We start from the raw sequence: 24031 nt of genomic DNA on the forward strand, positions 1-24031 counted from the left end.
CAGGGCATGGGATAAGAACTGTCAACACAGATTCTTGGAGACTCCCTGTTTCTCTCCCATGTTCTCCAAAAACTAAAAAGTGTTTCCTGGGTCCACATCAGAAGGGGGACTCAGAGATACTCAGACTCAAACCCAGCACTCCTGTTTGCTAATAATAAGATCGTAGAGAATTTTCTTATTCTTGCTGAGTCTGTTTTCTCATCTGAAAAATGGGTAACCTGATCAACTGCCCCTTTCTTTTGCCTTATTCTAAGGATATCAATGAGGGTGGAATAAAAGTCTATATCAGGGGGCTGGAGCAATAGCGCAGCCGGAAGGGCATTTGCCTTGCACGCGGCCGACCCGGGTTCTAATCCCAGCATCCTATATGGTCCCCTGAGCACCACCAGGGGTAATTCCTGAGTGAAGAGCCAGGAGTAACCCCTGTGCATCGCCGAGTGTGACCCAAAAAAACCAAAAAAACAAAACAAAACAAAACAAAAAGTCTATATCAGAACATGGACTGCCATTTGTGTCATAGGAAGTAGTGTTGCTCCTCAAAGGGCTCTTTGTCCTCCCCTGCAAGGAGGTTGGAAGGAACACAAGGAGTGATATCTCAGTCGTTCCCAGATTTATAATCACAGTGTCTGCATATTTACAGGACCTCCACGTCCTGTAGCTATTCTCACAGTAGGAGAAAGGGTGACCATAGGGAGAGGACAGGACAAGCTCAGAAGTTTGAATGGGTGTGATGAGATGGCATGACACCATCCAGGGTTTGAAGACAAAAGGTAGAGACAGGGGTTGTCCCATGAACAGGGAGGCACAGAGGAGCAGTCGCAGGGAGCTCAGAATCAGGCCCTTGTGGGACTGTGCACCTTATATACCAACAGCCTCACTGGGCAACATGGGGCAATTCATTAGAAACTCAGCTGCGTTATGCTCACATTCTCTGCCTCTGTTCTTGGTTTATTTCTGTCTGTTTGGGGTCATACCAGACTTGTGTTCTGGGCTTATTCTTAGCTCTGTGCTCAGGGATCACTCCTGGCAGTGCTCACAGGACCATATGAGGTGCCAGGCATTGAACAGACATGTATATGCAAAGTGAGCTCCTTATGAGCTTCTTAGGCCCCTCTGCCTCTATTTTTCTACTTAGATCCTCATCTGTAGAATGTGCTACCCGCATATTCCCACACTTGGGGCAGTCTGCTTTTTCCCTAAATGTCTCCTCCTGGGAAGCACTCCAAACACTGGCCCTGTCAAGTCACTGGGTATTCAAGACATCAACTTAGAACCACTTACCTTTCTTCAAATACACATCTCGGGAGTCTTGATCTCCTCTGACTTTTACCTGACACCTTAGACTTCTGAAGCTGGTGGTCTGCAAGTTTCCTGGTGCATCTTGACCCTAGAAATGGAAAGAGGCTGAATTGGGTCCTAGAAATTCAGTTCAACAAGCATTAATCTAACTTACTGTGAAGAGGCAGTGGGGTTACAGAGATAAGGGATGATCCTTCTTTATTCATTTCTCCCAGTCTGCTGGAGTGCACAGATATATAAACAGTAACTTCCAGCCCTGAATACTGGCTGTAAAGTCACCTGCACTGACATGGGAAGGCCATGGTAGAAGAGACAGGACTGAGTAGGGGAACTGAATATTTCCCAGGGAAAAAAATGAAAGTGGGGGGTAAAAGGATCAGTCAGAATCTATCAGGATAAATATAAGAAAGGAAACTTAAAGCAGAGTAAAGAGAAGACATGGAAACCTAGAATCCCCTGGGTCTCTATTATCAGGTCCAGTGCTTCATGGGAATTGTTTTGATGAGGATAGGCAGGAGCTAGATCCTAGGAGACCTTGTAAGCACCAAGTTAGTATCCAAGGAAGACCATGGAAGTTCTATGAAAAACTTGGAAAACCTAAAGGCTCTGTGAGAGGCCCTGGGCATAATTACTTATTTTTGCTCTCCAGATCCTACATACTAGCCATGCGCTAAGAAAGAAGTTTATCTTTAACAGTTATGTGAAGAAAGATATTTATTGTAGAGTAAAAACCACACTTAGTAAGCAAGTAGCTGTCGAATATAAAATAAAAGCCATCTTAGATCCTTTTAAGAAACAGAAGGATTTTCATTAAGCCAGGATGTCTAGGAATTTAAGACCTATTCCCTAGGGAGTCACCGGCACTGATGACTGCATCCCTCAAGCCCCTCAATCCAAAAGGAGAGGAGACAGGGGCTGGACAGAGATATCCTGCTTGCAGGAAAACTTCTTGACGTAAGATGAGGGATCAGCACCTGGGACCCCCAGTAAACAAAGCATGTCTACCTGCCTTACCTGGGAACAGGAGGGTGTCCCCAAATCCTCCTTTTACAAGTGATTTGTGGCTGCATTTCACTTGCTTTGGAGCCTATAACCTCCCATCCACTTCATCCCCTTCCATATATATTAAGACCAGGTCTGATTCATGATAATGAAAATAATATTTTAATATTGTGGGCCAGAGAGATAGTACAGTGGGTATGGTACTGGCCTTTCATGCACCTGACAGAATTCAATCCCCAGCACCCCACATAGTCTCCTAAGCACTGTAGGCAGTGATTGCTGAGCACAGAGTCTGGAGTAAGCCCTAAGCCTTGCTGGGTGCGCCTCAGCCTCCCAAAATTAAAATAATATTTTTGTTCTCCCCAAAATACTTTAGCCTTTCAATTTTAAGAAGTTAACATTTTTTTTGAAAAGTCCGCACTAGATTTTGTAGGAGCCATAGCCTGAAGATTAAAAATTGGTCTACAGATAAAGACACTAAAATCAAGGGAAACCTGGTCAAATAGATCCAAAGGTTTGAGAGGCTGATCTTTTACCTAAGACCCCACCCTGACTCTTCTTCATATCCTATAGCTTCAAATAGAGCTCTAAAATTCAGGAACCCATACTTCCAAACCCTGTCTAGGTTGCATGCATGCTGGGTATATGAGCAAGAAATATGCAATGCACCACATGGGGCATCCCCCAGATTTTGGGCACCCCTGCCCCCTTTGTGGGAAATGGCGATACAGAACTGTTGCCAATCTCTATGCCCATAATAAATATGAAATAAATCATGCACATCTGTAGAATGTAACATTGTGCTAATATTAAAAACAATGGGTTAATATTAAGATAAGGATATCAAATATTAAAATGTAGGATGTTAAATATTACGTGACAAAATCAAGGTAGAAGAAAGTAATATGCATTATAAAATTTTGATATTAAAATACAAACATGTAAAAATTTTCCTGAAGATTCCATTTGAAACTAGAGAGCAAAATGGGAGGTTTGCATATGTTTAGGAGTTAGGACTTATTCAATAACAACAATTATTAAAAATAAACAAGATTACATTCAGTTGGAGACTGCTTTGTACTATGTTCTTTTCTGTCCTAATTTGTAACAATGAGGTCACCTGTCTCCTACCATTGACTTATAGAAACAGTAATTTCCTGTCATCACAAGACATGTACAATAATTTTTTCCTTTTATATCATAATTCTATTTCACTTCTACAAGGGACAGGAATGTTGGGGTTCCAGGATTAAGAGGGACAGAGAGTATTAAGGACTATAAATGGCATCAATGCCCAACTTGTCCAATGAGCCAGTGGGAAACTTGGGGAGGAGAATCAAGGTTCTCTTCTGACTGAGTTGTCGTAAACAACACCATCAGATGCAGACTCCTGATGGATTCATCCCAAGTCGCATCTGGGCCACTGCGATCTCTGCTTTCCCACATCTCACCATTTTTAAGGATGAAGGCACCTGGGATCAGCACTGACAACATCATTCTATGACCTGATCATCCTGGTACTGATTCACTCTAATATAGATGGATAAAAAACAACCACCACCCCCCACTCAGCACCCACAGCTCACCTGACTGGAAGAAGTGCAGACCACATTATCACTTGTCCAAGCATAGAAATCACACAAGGTTTCCGATCCCACAGTCGACATTGTGAAGAAGCCACATGTCTCATCCAAGGCACAGTCTGAAAGCACCAAAGGACGGTCACCCACCTGAGTCTCAGGCAATGTTGAACATAAATGGATCTCATCCCAATACACCCAACACATGCAAACATGTCCAAATACACACATAGATGCATGAATATGCATGACCAAATAAACACACAAAGTCACACACAAAGATACTTAAATAAAACATGTAATAAACACACATATGAGCTCAGACATACATGGGCACATGCCAACACACTCAAATTTACCAGAAATCCACACACAAAACACACATACACAGTGAGACATTTATTAAGTTTACTCTGTCAAAATTCCTAAATGTCTCCTGTGTTATAAAATTATAGTTCTCATTTCAGAGATGAAGAATCCAAAGCACAGCTCGGAAGTGTGGCTTGTACTAGGCAAGATACCACATTCCCAGAGGAAGCATGTATACCTTTGCCTCTATTAGAGACATGAAGCCCACTTAGAGCCTAGAGAGTAGGCTTTAAGGTTTTGTCAAAAAAACAACAACAAAGCAACAATTACTAAAAATAAACAAGATTACATTCAACTATGCCTTATCTATGGAGAATGATTGCAGCTAACGAACTCTGCAGCACTGATCATCCAGTAGTAGCAAACCAGATTGGATGGGATGTAACACAGAAGGCAACCAATCTCAAGTAACAAACCTGGGACACAGAAGGCTTCACCTGTAATCTCTTGGCAATCCCCCTTACAAGGATTTAATGCCTCCATGTGAGATACAACAATTTACACTAATTTTCTTCTAAGAAAATATTTTTTATCATTCAGTTAGCAATTTATTGATAACTGCACTGTAGCACTGCTGTCCCCTTGTTCATCGATTTTGCTCGAGCAGACACCAGTAATGTCTCCATTGTGAGACTTGTTGTTACTGTTTTGGGCATATCGAATACGCCACGGGGAGCTTGCCAGGCTCTGCCATGCAGGCAGGATACTCTCGATAGCTTGCCGGGCTAGAAACTGCTATGAGGGCAGGCTTGAAGAGTGGGTGGGAAAATAGAAGACAATGGTAGAAAGAAGGTGATAATAGTGGTGGTGTTGGTATTGGAATATTGAATGCCTATAATAAATAATCATGAACAACATTGTAAACCACAGTGTTTATATAAAGTGTATAGGTGGGGGAGAATTCACATAAGTAGGCCTTACCTATTTCAGGTAGACTCCAAAATGTATTAGCATACATATGATTTATTTAAAATTTTATTAATGAAAAAACACAATTACTACCATACAGAGATCCAAACATAAAATAAGATTTAATGTAATATACTCTAGATTCCAGAGTTGAAAACTTATGTGAATAAGAGGAAGTATTTTATTATATTGTATTAAAGGGTTTTATTTTTCTTATTTACATAGGTTAAAGTCATAGCAATCACAAATTAGTCCTTATTGATTTATTTTATTATTATTCTATTTGTCATTTCTTTTTTTTTTCTTTTTGGGTCATACTCGGCGATGCACAGGGGTTACTCCTGGCTCATGCACTCAGAAATTACTCCTGGCTGTGCTCGGGGGACCATATGGGATGCTGGGAATCGATCCCAGGTCAGCCGCGTGCAAGGCAAACACCCCATGGCTGTGCTATCACTCCAGCACCTCTATTTGTCATTTCTTAAAGCTGTGTTGAAATAAGCAATACACAATAAATTTGTGATGTGTCTAAGGGGGCAGGTTGGGGTTGGGAAAGAGAACGGGGACACTAGTTGGGGGAAGGTCACATTGGTGGTGTGGAAACATTAAATGCCCGAAATAATTGTATAATAAACAATTCTAGGGGCTGAAGGGATTAGCACAGTGGGTGGGGTGTTTGCCTTGCATGTGACCAACCAGGGTTAGATTCCCAGCATCCCATTTGGTCCCCAGAACACTGCCAGGAGTGAATGGGCCAGGAGTAACACCTGTGCATCGCCCCACTCAAAAAATAAATAAGCAACTCTATAAATCACGGTGATTTTTTTTTATAAAAATACTTTTTTGGGGCTGGAGAGATAGCACAGCGGGTAGGGCGTTTGCCTTGCACGCGGCCGACCCGGGTTCAAATCCCAGCATCCCATATGGTGCCCTGAGCACGGCCAGGGGTAATTACTGAGTGCAGAGCCAGGAGTAACCCCTGTGCATCGCCAGGTGTGACCCAAAAAGCCAAAAAAAAAAAATACTTTTTTAATTCTATAAGGTCTCAAAATAAACCAATGTTGCTTACACCTGGACTGGAGCCATAGCACTGCAGGTAGGGCGTTTGCCTTGCACGCTGCAGACCTGGGTTTGATTCTTCCATCCCTCTCCGAGAGCCCGGCATGCTACCGAGAGTATCCTGTCCATACAGCAGAGCCTGGCAAGCTCCCCGTGGCATATTTGATATGCCAAAAACAGTAACAACAAGTCTCACAATGGAGACATTACTGATGCCCACTAGAGCAAATTGATAAACAGCGGGAAGACAGTGCTACAGTGTTACAGTGCCAATACCTATATTTCAGACTCTAGCCACTATACTGTAAGAAAACTAAATTTCTATAGTTTAAGCCACATAATCCATGATACTTGGTTGTGGCAATTCAATCAAGCTAATACAAGGCTGCAAATGGTTCCCCAATGGGTCTACAAATTTTCCCCTGACTTGTACTGTCCTACTCTCTTTTTCCTGATCAGACATCATTTTCCTAGACCTTCTTTCCTAGCTAATCTTGCTCAGATGGCTTCCTGTTTCCTCTCACACTTGTTCAGATATGGAATCTAGCCTGGCTGGCTAAACTATTGCTCTATGGTCAGATGGCTCTACAGGGAGCTAATTTCCTTCATGTGTGTTCTCTAACATGGTTCTCGATCAGGTAGCCCAACAATTGTACAATACAGTAGATACACTATTAACACTGAAGTAAAAATCGGTTAAGTGAGTTGATGCACAATGAGTGTGTGATGAAGTCCGTTTTTCAGGATATTTTAAATTCTCAATTTGCACTACCAAGATAGTATTCCTGAGTCATTCTCCAGGTGTCTCCAGCGCTTACCTGCCACACACTGCATCAGTGGGGATTCAAAGTCAGGAACTCTGGATCTGATTGCCATGGCGGCATCAGCACTGAAGATCACCTTCGATTCTGGAAGCCTCTCAAACTTTTGCATCACTTCAGAAAAAGAAAATTTGTAAAAATTTCACTTGAAATGAAATGGGATTATTTCTAGAAATAAATTATTCTTGAAAATGTAAATTGGAAGTTGCATATGGGTTCTTGTAAATCTGAAAGTGTGTTATGTTTCTCAGGCTTTGAAATGGCATCATTTGTATAAATATTTTATCAATATCTGTTTTTCAAATTATCATCAACACATTTGGGTTTCTATCTGGTAAGAATAGCATAGTAATATACTAGCTACACACACAAACACACACACAAACACACATACATATAGGTAGATCGATAAATATAAAATTTGTGCCTAGATTGGTATTTATCATGTCAATAAATTCAGGACCATTCAAAACAGTTTTTCTCAACTTCCATAGTAATTAAATGTAATAATTCTTTTGGAATAATGTTGAGAAAGAGGACTGTTAATGTAATATTACTAACATATTTGTCTTCAATTTTTTTAATTATAGGAAAACTATAACTTTACAAAGTAGTCCATGTTGATTATTAAATTTTCCAAGTTAACACATTCAACCTATCACCAGCCTTTCTCCTGCAATTTATTCCTCTCTTTTATTTCTATACCCTTAAGGTTCTTTCTTATAAAGCCCATAAGATCCAATCTAACAAACAGTAAGCTTCTATATAGGGTCCTTAAATATCGACTGATTTAGACCAGAGGCTCACAATTTACTAAGAAGATAAATAAAAATTTAAAGTCATACAGTTTCCAATTAAACTCCTCCCAAGGGCCAAAAAAGCAGTAAATTTATCATTTTAGGTATTCCCCCAAAGATATAATATTAATAATATAGCATTATATGAAGAACAGAAATAATTTGTGAACTGAACTGCATAGGACTTCAACTGACAGATTTATACTCTATTATTATAAATCCCCACACGCAAAATTTTTTTCTTAGCAGATACTAAAAACTAATTTAGAGTATAGAAAGCCAACATCACAGTACATCACTATCATGATTTTTATGTTACTGTGAGGAAGGAAGGGAGAAGCAAGAATGGAAGGAAGGAGAAAGGATTGCAAAACATAGTGTGCAAAAGAAGAGAAAGAAAGAAAGAAAGAAAGAAAGAAAGAAAGAAAGAAAGAAAGAAAGAAAGAAAGAAAGAAAGAAAGAAAGAAAGAAAGAAAGAAAGAAAGAAAGAAAGAAGAGAGAAGGAGAGAAAGAAAGAGAGAAAGAAAGAAAGAAAGAAAGAAAGAAAGAAAGAAAGAAAGAAAGAAAGAAAGAAAGAAAGAAAGAAAGAAAGAAAGAAAGAAAGGAAGGAAGGAAGAAAGAAAGAAAGAAAGAGAGAAAGAGAGAGAAAAAGAAAGAAAAGAAAGAAAGAAAGAGAGAAAGAGAGAGAAAAAGAAAGAAAAGAAAGAAAGAAAGAAAGAGAGAGAAAGAAAGAAAGAAGAAAAGGAGGAACAGAAAGAAAAGAAAAGAAAAGAAAAGAAAAGAAAAGAAAAGAAAATGGCCTGCTATAGAGGAAAGTTGGGAGTGTGTGTGGGGTGGGGGTGATGGGAGGGAAACTGGAGACATTGATATACACTGGTGAAGGGATGGGTTTTGGAACATTGTGTGACTGAAACCAATCAAGAACAACTTTGTAATCGTGTATCTCACAGTGATACAGTTAAAAAAAATTTTTTAAGATTGGTGTAAAATCAAACCAGGGAACTTGAAGAAAATGTTAAGGATATGGTGCACTTCTAAGAGCAAGCATATACCTCTGGGCACTTGATGTGGTACATCAAATCACTGGGAAAGGTCAACAACAACAACAAAATAGAATTAGAGGAGAGGATTTAGAGTTAAAGGAGAAGATAAACTTTAAATGTTTCCTCTGGCCATATTCATACTGTATCTTTAAGTAAATAAAAGGTTTACTGCAGGCCACAGGGAGAAGATCAAGAGGACTACCCTGAAGATATGGTGGGAGGGTTTTAACAAGGGGAGGCAGCAGACAGAGGAGAAAGAGCACTAGCTTGAGAGGCAGCTCAGTCCAGGTCCTGATGCAACTACCTCCTCACTCCTTACCAGCTCTGTGGCCCTGAGCAAGTTCCAATATCTGAGAGTCAGTTTCCTGGTTTACATAGAATCGCTGGAATACCTGATTCTCAGTAATGACTTACACCCACCAGGTCCTTTTACCTCCTGCAGTTAAATCCTGACCGAATGTCAGGGCCCATAAAATTGGCTTCAGATAATTCAAATAGCAACCAAATCTTCTCTGGTGAGGTTTTAAAAATAGTTTTGAAGGAGCCCAAATAAATGGAATGGCTTGCTTATTCAGTCAACAAACACCAGCTACCAAGAAAAAGAAAAAATAAAGGATACTAGATACTAGAGGTGCTGGGTAGCTAACATCCAGAGAGAGGCTGGAATGTACAGTTTTACTATATTCAGAAAGCATTGTTGGACTGTTATGGGCCTCTCAGCAAAAATACTCACTCTCATTAGTTATCCCAGAACAGGGAAGTCATTATCCCACATTACCACCAGAACTCCTCATCAAAAATTATTCAGGGGGCAGAGAGAGAGTTCCACACCCACCCAATCCGAATGATATTTTCTTATTATTTTTTATTGAATCACTGTGAGATAGACCCTTAAGAAGCTGTTTATGATTAGATTTCAGTCTTGCACTATTCCAACACCCATCCCTCCACCAGTGTACATTTCTCAGCACCAGTGTCCCCAGGTTCCCTCCCATCACCCCCAATCCCAAACTGCCTGCCTCTATGGCAGGTGCTTTCCTTCTCTCACTATCTTTGTCTCTCTCTGTTTCTCTCTCTCTTCTTTCCCTTTCTCCTTTCCCTCAATGTTTTTAAACTCAGGAAGTTTTAAACTCAATGTTTTAAACATCAGTGGCTAAAATGAGGAGAAAACAGCATCCCATAATAGCTCTTGACAAGTTTCCCAAAAACCCCAGCATCAAAATCCATCTTGATTGAGGAATGAAAGTGCCAATAGGAAAAACGTTAAGGAAGGCCATTAACCTTCTTGAAGCTGAATGAATGAGTGTCCACCCACAAGTCCTGTCCATCTTTAAAAACCAGAGCCTGCAAGCCACAAGACAGAGTGGTTCCCCTCTCAGAGCTCCCTGGTCCTGTTGCTCTCCACCCAAGCATCCTTTCCATCCATTCTGGCTCTGTCATTACACAGACTTCTCTGAGAAAGGTTCTATCAAGTGTTAGACAATGATCCGCTGTGGGGCCTTGGCAGGGGGTTCCCTGTAACCAGACGACCACTAAAGAGCTTTAAAGGGGATTTCACACGCAGAATGGACTTTTATAATAATGTGTCCGAAGCTCCACAGGAGAGTGCAGCAAACAGAGAACACAACCATAGTCCATGGGGCTAATAATCGAGAACGGTGCAAAACAGGTGGAGAAGGGCAAATCTTTCATAGGTACCTGTGGGGCACACAGGTAGGTAGAAGGCGAGGAGTTACAGGAAGTAATCAAGCAAGAGATGACTGAAAGATGTTATGCTGTTGTTAGCCCCAATGATGTCCAAAACCGTGAAGACTAGATCCTCTTTGGAGATATGGGAACTGAGGTACTGATAAGACTGTTCAGTGACATATCGCCAGCACTGACCCAGAGAAGACAGGACCCCTCCAGAGAGGAGAACAGAGGAAGGTCCTGATAAGAACATGAAAGAAAACCACCCAAAGTTCAAAGTCCTCTCCCCTTAGCAACAGACTATTTTTACATGGAAAGCCCCAAGTGGGGGCAGATTGAGGGTGGATTGAGAAAAACCCATTATATCAACTTTGCAAAAGCAAGCAGCACATGTTCTCATTCTATCCCCTGCATATCACCTTGGGATGTGCAATTCCTGTTTTATTTTGTGTGTCATTTATTTCAATATTTAACCTCTTCTGTCTATATTTCTGTCTGAGTCTCTCCCTACCTCCCTCCTTCTCTCTCTCTCTGTCTCTCTCTTTCAACCTATGTTCAAATTAAAATTAAAAAGCTACTCATGTTAATTTTCCACTCCTCCTGAGATTCGCTTTGAATGTAGGTGATGAACCTGGATGACTCCTTTCCCTGCAAACAGCAATTCCTTGCCTGAAACCGTGGCTCCCTTAGGAACTCAGGAGGTAGGAGTCTAATAACATTGACCTAAGCTGAAACCACCGAACTTTGTCAAGTCCTTGTCAATGTGGCAGACAGGGTGGAGGCGGGGGGATGAAGTAGGGGAACACTGATAGAGGGAAGCAGACACTGACTGTGGGATTGGTGTGGAGAGATTATTTGCCTAAAATTCAAGTATCAATAACTTTGCAAATTATGGGTCTTTAATAAACACTTGGAAAATTAAAAATAAAAACAAAACACCTCAGGGAGTGGGTATCAGCTCCTGATATCCAGATGAGCCCAGTGCAGACTGATGGCTGCCTCAAGCTGTCACTGGGACACCAGAGACCACACAAGCAGATGCTCAAGGTCCTCACTGGCCACCACCACCCACACACTTCCAGGGGGAAACCCAGGTGAGTCAAGCAGGTGGGCACTCTTCTACTGGGACCACCACCTCCCTGGGTCCCACCTCCTCCACAGGCATTCCCTGGTTGGAGGAGGTAGACAGCTCTTTCCTCCACACTTTGCTTTTCCTCAAAGGTCTCAGAAGTAAGACTGCAAATCCACACCCTAAGCAGATTCTCTCAAAGTTGAGAGGATGCACAGAGGAGGCGTTTCAGCTTTCCCAAAGGGGCCTAGCTTCTAAACCTGGAAAGCCTCCCACCTTTCCAGGAAGGGAGACCTAAACTCCAAACCTTGCATAAGAAGACGAAGCTGCCGGGACCCAATCTGGAGACTAAACCTGAGCCAGTACCTCAGGGAGGCATCATGGAAGTTGGCAGAGCTGAGCTCTGACTCATAAATGCTTCTGCTGCAGCTGATTAAACTGTCTTTTCTGCTCCAGATGAACACTGGGCAGAACAAGCTATAAAATGCTTCACAAAGCACATATTATAATCCTCACAGCCGCACCATTGATCTGGGCTGCACCAGTGCTGGAACCAATATCCCAGCAGTTAGCTGATGATTCCAGAACAGCCAGAAATCACCGGGTCCTTTGCTTCTCCACGGGTACCTTGTTCTTTCATTGTCATGAACAATAACCATCTGTCTGCTAGTCTCCTCGAGCACCTGCCAATTCTGTCTTTCCAGACTAATACTTTTCTGCTCAAGAGGAGAGTAGAAAAAATAATAAGGCTTTCATTGGATTTGCAGATTATCCACAGGGACCCACACACAATGATCCTTGGAATTTGTTAGCTCTTTGCTTGAGAAGGGAGAATATTGTTCTGAGCATTGGAAAATTAGCGTTTAATCACTGGGATTTTGTGGAATGTGTTGTCATTAGCTGTACCAATTCCTCTGGAGAACAAGCTGTTTATGTGTGCAAGTGTACAATGTGCATGGTGTGAAGAAGTCATGGAAGTTGTGTGTTTGATGAGGAAACAGATACATCTAAGCAGAAGCAAATTGATGTGAAGGACAAAATGGATTTTGCAGTCAAACCTACAATAGTTACGGGGATGTTTTATTCTAAGGGATTTAGAGACAAATTGCTTAGTCTTTTCCTCAACTAAATCAGTTGAGATAAGCTCTACTTGTTGGACTATTTCCCAATGCAGTGAAACAACTCACTGAGAGAGTGCTCAGAACAGTCTGGAAATATCCTGCTGAAATGTTTGTTACTTCCATCAGGCACTGCATAGCTTAAACTATCTGAGTTGGCAATAGCTTCAGGTGTAACTGAAAGTAGTTTATCTTTATTTACTTAAAAGAATATTGGTTTTCAAGCTGATGCTGAATAATTTTTTTAAAGGAATAGTAGGCCAAGTAAGTTTGGGAACTTATGTTTATAGACCCTTGGCATTAGATGGCAGTTTACATGTGATCATCTATATAAGGTAACATAGTAAGCAGATCTCTGTCAGACCCTTTCCTTACAAAGAAACCTTCGTATCCAAGGGCCAGGAGGATTGCCCCATATCTGGAAGCTTGCTTCATGAGCGGAGGGGAGAAGGCAGATGGAATAGAGAAGGGATCACTAAGAAAATTATGGCTGGAGGAAGCAGTTGGGATGGGAGATGCGTGATGAAAGTAGATAATGGACCAAACATGATGACCTCTCAGTGTCTGTGCTGCAAGCCCTAATGCCCAAAAGGAGAGAGAGAGTCTGGGGAATATTGTCTGCCATGGGGGTAGTGATGGGGGCTGGGAAAGGGGGGGTATATCTGGGATATTGGTGGTGGGGAATGTGCACTGGTGGAGGGATGGGTGTTTGATCATTGTGAGATTGTAATCCAAACATGAAAGCTTGTAACTATCTCACAGTGATTCAATAAAATTAAATTAAAATAAAGAAAAAGAAAAAGAAACCTGCGTATCCGAGCTGGTTCTGGTGTGCGAAGTGAGCAGAGCTAAAAAGCATGGAGGTGATAGTGGTAGTGGGATTGGTACTAGAACATTGAATGTTTGTAACAAATCACTATGAACAACTTTGTAAACCATAGTGTTTAAATAAAACACTGTAAGGGCAAAAATTTTTATAAAACTAACAAAAAATACCTGGACATCAATAGGAAGGTGACGCTATAGAAAGGAGGAGCAACACTGGACAACTTAGAGGAGGTCAGAAGGAAACAGCCCTGCAGACTGTCTTCACCTGCTCCTCATGCTACAGATGAGCAAATAAGACAATTAGTCTTCTGGTCCTGCTGAGATATTCATTACCTCCATCAGGCACTGCATCACTAAAGCACTTAACTCCCCTACAAGCAGGCATGAATGTCCCCGTTTTCCAGCTGACGAAATTACTGTAGGTGCAACTTTCTCAAAGTTATATCACCAATAAAAGGCTCCACTGAGTTTAAGAGAGTTCTATTTTTTTTCCCATCAGCCAAGTGTGGGCATCAGTAGTTGGCTGGGACATTTCCACCCATTGTCTTGTAGAATGCTCTTCATCTCCATACTATTGCTTTGAACCTTGGTGTCTCCAGAGGCCAACCTGGGGCCTGAGGATCAGAGAAAGTGAGCAAGTTGCCCTGAATTGCTCAGCAAGTTAGCCATAGGAATAGGATTTGCCCTCATGTCTTTCCACAACATCCCACTAAGGATAAGTGTTGACCAGATTTTCAGAGGTTGCCTATATGGGGGTAGGGAGATGCAGATGAAGGATGAGAGCAGTGAATGTCTCTGAAGATTAGATTAAAATTAATTTCTCAAGTAATGCTGAGGTATTTAGGGGTTCATGATATTTTAAACTATAATGATTAAAACCAAAAAGAGATGGGCCTGGAAAAGTAGTATAGTGCAGAGAGTGCTTGCCTTGCATGTGGCTAACCCAGATTTGATCTCCAGAACCCCTTATAGTCCCTGAGCCCACCAAAACTGATCCCCAAGTGCAGGAAGCCATAGGCACAGGTCATTGTGTCCTCAAAACAAACAAACAAACAAACAAACAAACAAACAAAAAGAGATAGTAGAATACTGCCAATTTCTGGATCTAAGTAAGAAATATTCATTCAACCTTCAAATTGAAATTTTTCAAAATAAAGTTTGCAAACAAACACATCTCACACATCTCTCCCTTTCGAGATAAACCTTGAGAGCAAGTGCCTGTGTCAAGGTCTGATGGTACCAGCAACACATACTTAAACACTGAGAGTCTGAGAGGGGTGCCTCTGTTTCTGAATCCAGCAGCCTTTGCCCCTTAGTGTCCACACAGAACACCTTTCCACTGCTCCTGTCTCTCTGGATGGCTTGGTACTTGCCGTCCTGGTCACACTGCAGTCCCATCTCATTCATCTCACAGTCAGAGAGACCTGAAACAAAGAGACAGACCAACATCAACACTGTGTCTCTGGGATCCCCTCCTGTCAAATGCCCAGTCTCTCCAGTTACTGGCCAGAAGTCCAAGTCACATGTCTGACTCAGATATTCCTTAGCTTGAAATGCATTTGTCCCCACCCTGGTCAAAGGGCACTACCCACATTCCCTGCTGGCTTGCTAAGGCCTTTGAGAGCTGGTTCATCATGTAGCTCTGGCATGTGCCGAAGGCTTCCACCTGCTGCTATACTCGGTGCCTCCTCTGTTGTTGCTTGCTCAAAGACTTTGCTCATTTGGTTTGCCCCAGGTACACATTTCTCTCTAGTCTTCCATGGAGTCAGCTGTTCTCAATCTAGCAACTCTCATCCCATTTCCTTGGGAAAGCCTCCTGACCCACAGATATCCAACTGTTACACACACTCCTGGCAACCCACATCTTTCCTCATAGCATGGAGCTCAGTCACTCATTTGTCCATGTTAATGAATGGTTGATAACTCAATAGAATCTCGAAGTCAGCATGAACCTGATATGGCTTTTTATTGTTCCAAAGCCTGACCTCAATTTACAATTCACACAAACCCCAAATTACGGGTGCCCCACCCCAAATTGTAATAACTAATTAATTCCATAGATGCACACCTCTATTCCTGAGCTCAAGCTTTGTCCTCTGCCCCAAATCCCTTTTCCACTTAGCCCCTGGATAATCCCTGCTCATCTCCCACTAGCTGCTATGTCTTTCATTGGATGAAACACCAGGGTCCTGCTGACTTTGAGATTCTATTGAGTGACCAATCATTCTTTCTCACAGAAAAATGAGTCACCACGGAGCTCCATGCCATGAGAGGTGTGGGTTGCTAGGACAGTGTGCAACAGTTGGATGTCTGTGTGTAGGAGACTTCCCTGAGGAACTGAAATGAGAGTTGGTGGACCAAGAACAGCTAACTTCATGGAAGACTAGAGAGAAATATGCACCTGGGGACAAAGCAAATGAGCAAAGTCTAACGCATACCTTCATTATATTACTAACTATACTATATATTTATATACTTGACATTTCTTTGTCCTGTCAGACTCCTTGAGAATAGGGAATGCATTTTCCCTCATATTATTCACAAAAAAATGTTTGATACACGAAGGTGCTCAGTCAAATTTTGGTGATGTCAAAGGCAGCTGTTTTGTTTGTTTTATTCAAGGCTAGGAAGTAAGTGAAATATAATATTTTTAAGGAAATCCACAACCTGAACACTAATTCACTTAATTTTCTGTATTTTAAGATCATGGGTTATAGGCTTAACTATCACTTTAATAATTTTTGTGGAGTGGCTACAAAGAATTTAAAATAGAATTCTTTGCAGAATATACTTTACATCAATTAATACATAAATAAAGGAAGAAAAATAAAGGTAAATTATGGAAGGAAGGAAAGAAGGAAGAAAGGAAGGAAGGAAGGAAAGAAGGAAGGAAGGAAGGAAGGAAGGAAGGAAGGAAGGAAGGAAGGAAGGAAGGAAGGAAGGAAGGAGAAAAGAAGGAAGGAAGCAAGGAAGGCAGGAAGGAAGGCAGGAAGGAAGGAAGGAAGGAAGGAAGGAAGGAAGGAAGGAAGGAAGGAAGGAAGGAAGGAAGGAAGGAAGGAAGGAAGGAAGGAAGGAGAAAATAAGAGAATCTTGAAATATATCCAATGAGCCTGGTAGTTTGGGAAATGGAAAAGTAATTATAAGTAAGAACTATATCATTCACAAATCTCAATTATGCAGAGGAATTGGGATTCTAAAAGCTATCTTATGCTGAAAGGAAATCACAGAAATCATTCTACATCTTTTAAAACTTGACAACCTCTCCTATCTTAGGCTTCTCTTCAACCTGATTCCATTGAAAAAACACAGTCCAGGTCATATAACAGGCAGAATGGTAGAAAGTCATGCAGAAAGTGTTAGATATAGGCAGACTCCACCATGGCTCTGGAGACCTATTCATGGAAATCTCATTTCCTGGGAAGATGTCTGGCAGAGTGCTGATGACATGACACAGTCTTCCTCTACTGCATGGAAATGGAGAGGTATTTCCAAGATGACAGGGATGAATGCTTATTGTTCATTTAAATACCTTAATGGATTTCTCTGTTATGGACTGAAACTAGCTGTTCCCTCTAAGTTCCTAGGTTGAAATCGTCATGCCCAATCTGATAAGAATCCCCTATGACAGAATGAGTGTCTCTATTAGAATGTGAAAATATAAGAGTTCTCTTTCTCCTGCACATACCAGGGAAAGACTGTGTAAGGAAATAACTAGGTGGAGGGGCCTCATTGAAAACTGAGCACTCAGGCACCTGATCTTGGGCTTTTAGCCTTGAGACCATAAGAAATAAGCATTTGTTGTTGAAGCCACCCTGCCTATAATCAATTGCATGTGGCACTTTAACTGGCAATGCTTTATAACCACATTATGAGTGGAACATCATTGGTTCCATCTAACAGATAGGAAAGTTGAAATTTAAAGAGGACTCAAATGAGGTTAGTGTCAAGGAAAAGGGAAAACAGAAACTAAACTGGGTCAGGCTGATGCTAAGCATCTGTTCCCTGTTTCCTGCTATTTCTGTAGAACCCTCTCTATAAAAAAGAATCAATACATTATATTCACCCATTTTTAAGAAAGCATTAGTCTGTTAGTAGGATTGTGTTTCAAGTCATCTGAAATCACAATGCACATATCCAACATGTGGAAGTTGAGAGTAAAGCCCTGTGAAAGGTATTATGCTGCATTATTTTTTTGTGAACAGTTACTGCTTCACTATGAAGGCCTAAAAAAATCCCCTTAATTTTATTTCTTGGAATTATTTCCCTATTTCCAACAAAATCATCTTTATCAGAAAAGGAACACTGATATTTGATTATTTATGGGCTGGAGCAATAGCACAGCGGTTGGGCATTGGCCTTTCACGCGGCTGACCCGAGTTCGATTCCTCCGCCCCTCTTGGAGAGCGCGGCAAGCTACTGAGAATATCGAGCCCACACAGCAGAGCCTGGCAAGCTACCCGTGCGTATTGGACATGCCAAAAACAGTAACAATAAGTCTCTCAATAAGAGACGTTACTGGTGCCTGCTCGAACAAATCGATGAGCAACAGGATGACAGTGACAGTTAAAATTCTAAAATCTATCCAGATTTTAAGCAAAAACAGTTTGCCTTCTGTTGGTGTGATTTCAATCTAACACTCCAATACAAGTGATGGATCCTTGCTAGGAAAAACCCTAACAGTACCCAGGCATCTATGAGGTAGGCTATGAGAACTCACAGGACATATGGGAAGGCTACACAAATATGCAAACCTGAATAACGTATGGGGCCAAAAAGACAATATGAATGGTACAACATTAATGATGTTAGGTGGAAAACATCTTCCATTCTCAATCTTGATATGGTTCAATTATGAAAAGCACAAGTTTCAAAATCAAACACAAAGATCAAAGATAAGCTATGCCCTTCATTGAGGGTCTTGAATAAATCACATTTGATTTATAGTTTTAGTCTTCTCTATCAACTGGAGTGATAGCACAGTGGGTAGGGCATTTGCCATGCATGCGGCCGATTGGGTTTGATTCCTCTGTCTCTCTAAGAGAGCCTGGCAAGCTACCGAGAGTATTCCACCTGCACGGCAGAGCCTGGCAAGCTACCAGTGGCATATTTGATACGCCAAAAACAGTAATACCAAGTCTCACAATGGAGACGTTACTGGTGCCCACTCGAGCAAAATCGATGAACAATGGGACGGCAGGGCTACCGTGCTACAGCCTTCTCTATAAAATTTGGGCCAAGAATCTTTACCCAGAAGGGGAGTTGAGAACATTGACTAATCCTGGCAAGGTGCAGACAATTAAAGGATGGGCCCTTTGGTCACTGCATTATGGACTCTGTGGTTCTCACTAGTGGGCAGCTGAGAACATGTGAATTTTCCCCCCACTCTTGTAAACAGACACTTGCTAATGCCTGAAAGCATGTTTAGTTTCAACACTTGGTGGGGAAGATGCTAAAGTACCTAAAGGGTCAGTGATGCTAATGAACAATCACCTTTTTTTTTTTTTGCTTTTTGGGTCACACCTGGCGATACACAGGGGTTACTCCTGGTTCTACACTCAGGAATTTCTCCTGGGGTGCTCAGGGGACCATATGGGATGCTGGGACTCGAACCCGGGTCGGCTGCGTGCAAAGCAAACGCCCTACCTGCTGTGCTATCGCTCTAGCCCCGAACAATCACCTTTTAATGCAAAGGAAAACCCCCCAAAGAAAAAAAAATATATTCCAAATTTCACTAGTACCAAGTTGACATAGCCTGACATGCCACCCACCCATTATTTCTTTTTTATTTTATTGAATCACCAAGAGATAGTTACAAGCTTTCATGTTTGGGTTACAATCACACAATGATCAAACACCCCACCATGAACGCGCCCAGTCCCGTCTGATCTCGGAAGCTAAGCAGGGTTAGGCCTGGTTAGTACTTGGATGGGAGACTACGCACTATTTTATAAGGTTAATCTCTTCTTTAAAGCAGGACTCTGGGGAACTTACAGTGAGTCTGGCTGAAAGCTCCAGTAGAAATAGTTGTTCTGCCCACGGGACATGGGATACAGGCCAGGCTACCTGCTTGCTCTTGATAGAATCCAACTGCACAGGGAATGCATTGCTCATCCTGGAAGTAGCTTCCTTCAGGACACTTAACTAGAAAAACAATCAACAGAGAAAATGGTCTTAAGGAACTTGCATCACAGTGACAACTTCAGAAACACACAGCTGTGACATCTAAAACCAGTTCAAGATTTCTTTTATCTAACAAATAACCTTGTTGTGTGTCAAACTGTTCGTGGGGCAGAGTTATAACAAAGGTAGATGAGGTTCTTGTTCCCCAGGAATTAATTGACAGGCTACTCGGGTGTGAGATGAAGGGCAGGGGAGGTCATACTGGTGAAGGCAGGTCCTCTGAGAGGTGACACATCAGACTTCCCCCATGAAGAAAGCTGCAGGAAAAGATATAAGTAGAAGGAAGGGCAAGTGACAAATCCTAAGGTAAGAACAAGAACAATTTGGGGAGGGGGAGTAATAGGATAGCAGGTAGGTTTAACAGCCCCATGTGTTTGATCCGCAGAGCCACATATCATTTCTCAAGCCCACCAGAAGTGAACCCTGAGTGCAGAGCCAGGAGAAAGCACTGAGCATAACCAGGTGTGGATCAAAAATACAAAACCACAAGCTTGAATTCTTCAAGGAGTTGAATGAAAAAGATTCAACAAAACCAGCTACTTATAAGGAGATATGCCTGATAATCTTCCCATCTCTGTACTGCAAGCCAAAATTTCCAAAGGGAAAGAGAGAAAGGGGGTATGGTGCCACCAGCAGGTCAACCTGTACCTGCAGAGTGAGTGCATCAGCAGCCTGATGGTGTCTTTAGACCATCCTGTAACCCAAAATAGCTGCTGTACCTTTGGCCAGACCCCAACAACTTGGGGCCAAGTTTACCAAGAAATTAAATGGCCAAAAGTTAGGTATGTGGGAGCCACACCCACAAACCACCTTCGGTTCAGCTATACAAGCTCAGTTATTGGCCTTATTTCAGAGACCTATAAATCTCAAAAGAGATCAAAAACTGCAGCCAAGCGGGCACGCCTGGCAGGGCATATGCCAATAGTTTATTTCTCTAGAAAAGATGGAAACAAGGGCCATGATCCAGAGACACACAAAAGAATCTCCGAACAGAGCAGTTCTCTGCAGAGATGACTCCGGACTTTAAGCCAGGCCGACTTCACCAGGGTGCCTCAGACAGGGGCAGACATCATCCCTCCACCTGCCCCCTAAAGACCCCAGAAGTTATCAACTTTCAGAACCCAATGAGAAGTGCAGGTAAGCGGGCTCAGTGACCGAAAACTCCGGTCCTGAAGGAATAGGGGATAGGCTGGTTCTTCTCATCCCCCCCCCACCCCTGTCTCCATGGGACCCTGGAGGTCATGCCCACAAACTGCCTCTGGATGCTACTTAAGCTCCTTGGTGGCCATGATACAGAGACACACAAAAGAATCTCCGAACCAGGAAAATTGCTGCAGAGATTTCTCCATACCCTAATTATCAGAAATTTTGGAGTTGCAGAAGCATGCGGATGCTCTTGTGACCGTGTGACATATTATGCTATTCATAACAAGCAATACAAAAGAGGATATGAGGGAGATTATCTGCCATAGAGGCAGGGAGAGGGATGAAATGGGGGGTGGATACTGGGGTTCTTGGTGGTGGAAAATGTGCACTGGTGGAGAGTTGGGTTATTGATCATTGTGTGACTGAAACTGAAACAGGAAAGCTTTGTGGCTGTATCTCACAGTGATTAAAAAATAATTAAAAAATAAAATTCACTGTATCACTATCATCCCGTTGCTCATCGATTTGCTTGAGCGGGAAAAAATTAAATTAAATTAACATTCTGAATAATAAAAAGTAATGTGGAATTCATGCCCAATTCAATCAGCTTAATCAATGACTGAATACATAGTAGTACTCCTACATTTAAAAAAATAAAGAAAGAGAGAGTGAGCGAGCAAGAGGAAGAGAGAAACACTGAGGACATTGTAGTGGGAAATGTACACTGGTGAAGGGACAGGTGTTGAAACATTGTATGACTGAAAACCAATAATGAAAAACTGTGTATTTCACTGTGATTTCATTAAAAATTAATTAATTAAGAAAAACAAAACCAGCTTCTTGTCTAGAGCATAGTAGACAAGGGGAAGAATGGGTTGAGATGCTGAAGCTGGAAAGAAAATCCCCCAAAGGAAAAAAAATATGTCCCAAATTTCCCTAATTTCATTTCAATTTGACAAAGTGAAGGTTCATCCACAGGTCCCCCAAAGAGATGCTTCCCAATCATAACGACATGGTAAGAGCACCATGGCAAGCAAAACATCTCAACATTCTCTGTGCCACACTGCCAAAAGTTCAATTCCATGTAACTCAACGTTTGCTATCCCTGTTGTCTCTGTACTCAAACCTGTGACAAGGATGTCTTATCCATCTCCCTCTTTTCTTCCTTATGTTAACCCCATAGTTTGCTTCCCACTGGTACTTTATGTACTGGTTCAATAACTCCAAATCCTTCACAATTGTCCCCTCTCATAAGAAATGGGCTAAAAAGCAATAAATCCAAACTGAAGGGATGCTTGTCTCAGAATCTTAGTTAGGGTGGGGGAAACTCTTTTATGAAAAGAAATGCATGACTTAGCCATAGTGGTTTTGATAATTCAGAGAATTGATGGGAAAGAGAATTCTTTCTGCTTTTTTTTCTTGGTTCAGAGTTGTGATTCTGCAAGTTTGCCAGATAACATTTAGGAGGACATGAGCTGTCACTCAGTGAATGTAGGAATGAAAAACACTTCCTACAGTGCCTGCCACTCTGCTACATACTTCATGAGTATTACATCCCCACTTCATGGGCGAGAAAGCTGAGCCTCAGCACATTCATGCATGACTCTGGCAAGCTTCCTGAAAAGAATAGTGGGGAAATAAAGTTATAGCATGTACCCTGCCCGATGCCAGATAAAACACAACCTTCTGGGAAAGATCCCTTTCCCATTTGACACTAGAGAAAACCGATAGTCAAAATCAACATTGACCAAGTCAGCAGGTTATAGAGATGGGATTTGAGACCCATTCTTTCCAAAACAAAGTCTTCACTCCACCCACCAATTCAACCAAAGAAGCACAAACATGTGGTATATGTTAGGCTAGAGTCAATGTTGACTTAACAACGACTGTCTCTAGGATACTTTAAAACTTTCTGAGTAAATCAGAAACTTTAAGACATATCTTGGAACCTGAGAGGTGTGTTTTCCAGTCTGTTCCACGCTATTAGTATTCTTCCTCAAAGAATAGAGTTTCATTACTCCTATGTGTCAGGCTGTTGGTTTTCTCTAGTATTTCAGCCTCAATACTTGACTATTTCTTCAAGTGATCTTCGTATAAATTTCAAAGGAAAACAAAACCTTCTCAATCAGTCTACATTTCCTTGCCCCTAAACCCTGGGGTGCAACAGAAAGAGCAGAAAGTAGAAACATACTGCAAGCTCAGTAAGTTCCAGACCTCTCAACTGTACTCTAAGGATAGGTAGACCTCTCAACTGCTTCTCCAAATGGTTCCTCTCTGTCTCTGAGGTCAAGAAAGTGTTTTCTTCCCAGACAAATACTTGTGTAAGTCAGACTGAAGCAATTCTGAATTATTAACATTCTTTCTTTGGCAGAGGGAAGATCCCTTCAAAGAATCTAGAATCCAGGGGCCAGGGAGATTTTTCAAGGGTGAGATTCAAGTTCAACCACTGGCATTGAGTCTCCTGAGAACACTGCCAGGTGTATTCCTGGACACACCAGCACTACTGAGCTCTGAACTGCACCAGCTTCATTGACAGCACTTTACTATGAATCACCCCCACCTCACTGAGCTCAATGTGGGATGCCTACATTAAAAAAAAAAGACCCTAGAACCCAGTGCAAGAACTGACTAATCTTCCCATTGGACTCCTTCCTGAATGCCACTGGAAAACCCCACTGCTTCAGTTTCTCCTTTATGAAAATGAGACAATTTTGAGTGTCTTTGATTTTGAAGATTTCCTATAGCTTTGGGGTTATGCAATCCCTTTTGTCAATATTTCATAGTTCCCCACCCCCACCCCCGCAACAATGACAGTCACATTTCTGTGGAAGAAAAATATCTTTGAAGAGGAAAATGTCCTTTATTCCTCAGCTACTCCAGAGATCATGCATATCAGCCCTCAGAGATAACAGCACCCAGAAATCCGGTTTCTCTCCACAGGACAATGTTCTGCTAGTAGACAGTTGTGGACAAGATGTGCTACTGAAGAAGAAACAGCTGATAAGAACAGATATAAGAATCCAAAGGTGTGATTTAACCAAAAAGCCTTTTGTTGAGAAGATAGATGTATGATACAGGGGACAAAACAAAGAATTTGGAATTAATTGGAAGTTTACATTTCA

General features: G+C 41.7%; 1 protein-coding gene across 1 annotated transcript in view; it reads right to left on the minus strand.

Annotated features, from left to right (window-relative positions):
* The window catches only part of TG (thyroglobulin), a 252528-nt gene that overhangs the window by 191286 nt on the left and 37211 nt on the right, over positions 1-24031 (minus strand). The window contains exons 21-25 of the mRNA XM_055126733.1: positions 19575-19724; positions 14837-15007; positions 7037-7153; positions 3888-4003; positions 1282-1387 (exon numbers count right to left, since the gene is read on the minus strand). Coding sequence (XP_054982708.1) covers positions 1282-1387; positions 3888-4003; positions 7037-7153; positions 14837-15007; positions 19575-19724 — 660 coding nt within the window. The remainder of the gene's footprint in view (positions 1-1281; positions 1388-3887; positions 4004-7036; positions 7154-14836; positions 15008-19574; positions 19725-24031) is intronic.

The sequence above is a fragment of the Sorex araneus genome, chromosome 2 (assembly GCF_027595985.1).
Source record: "Sorex araneus isolate mSorAra2 chromosome 2, mSorAra2.pri, whole genome shotgun sequence".
Classification (NCBI taxonomy): Eukaryota; Metazoa; Chordata; class Mammalia; order Eulipotyphla; family Soricidae; genus Sorex; species Sorex araneus.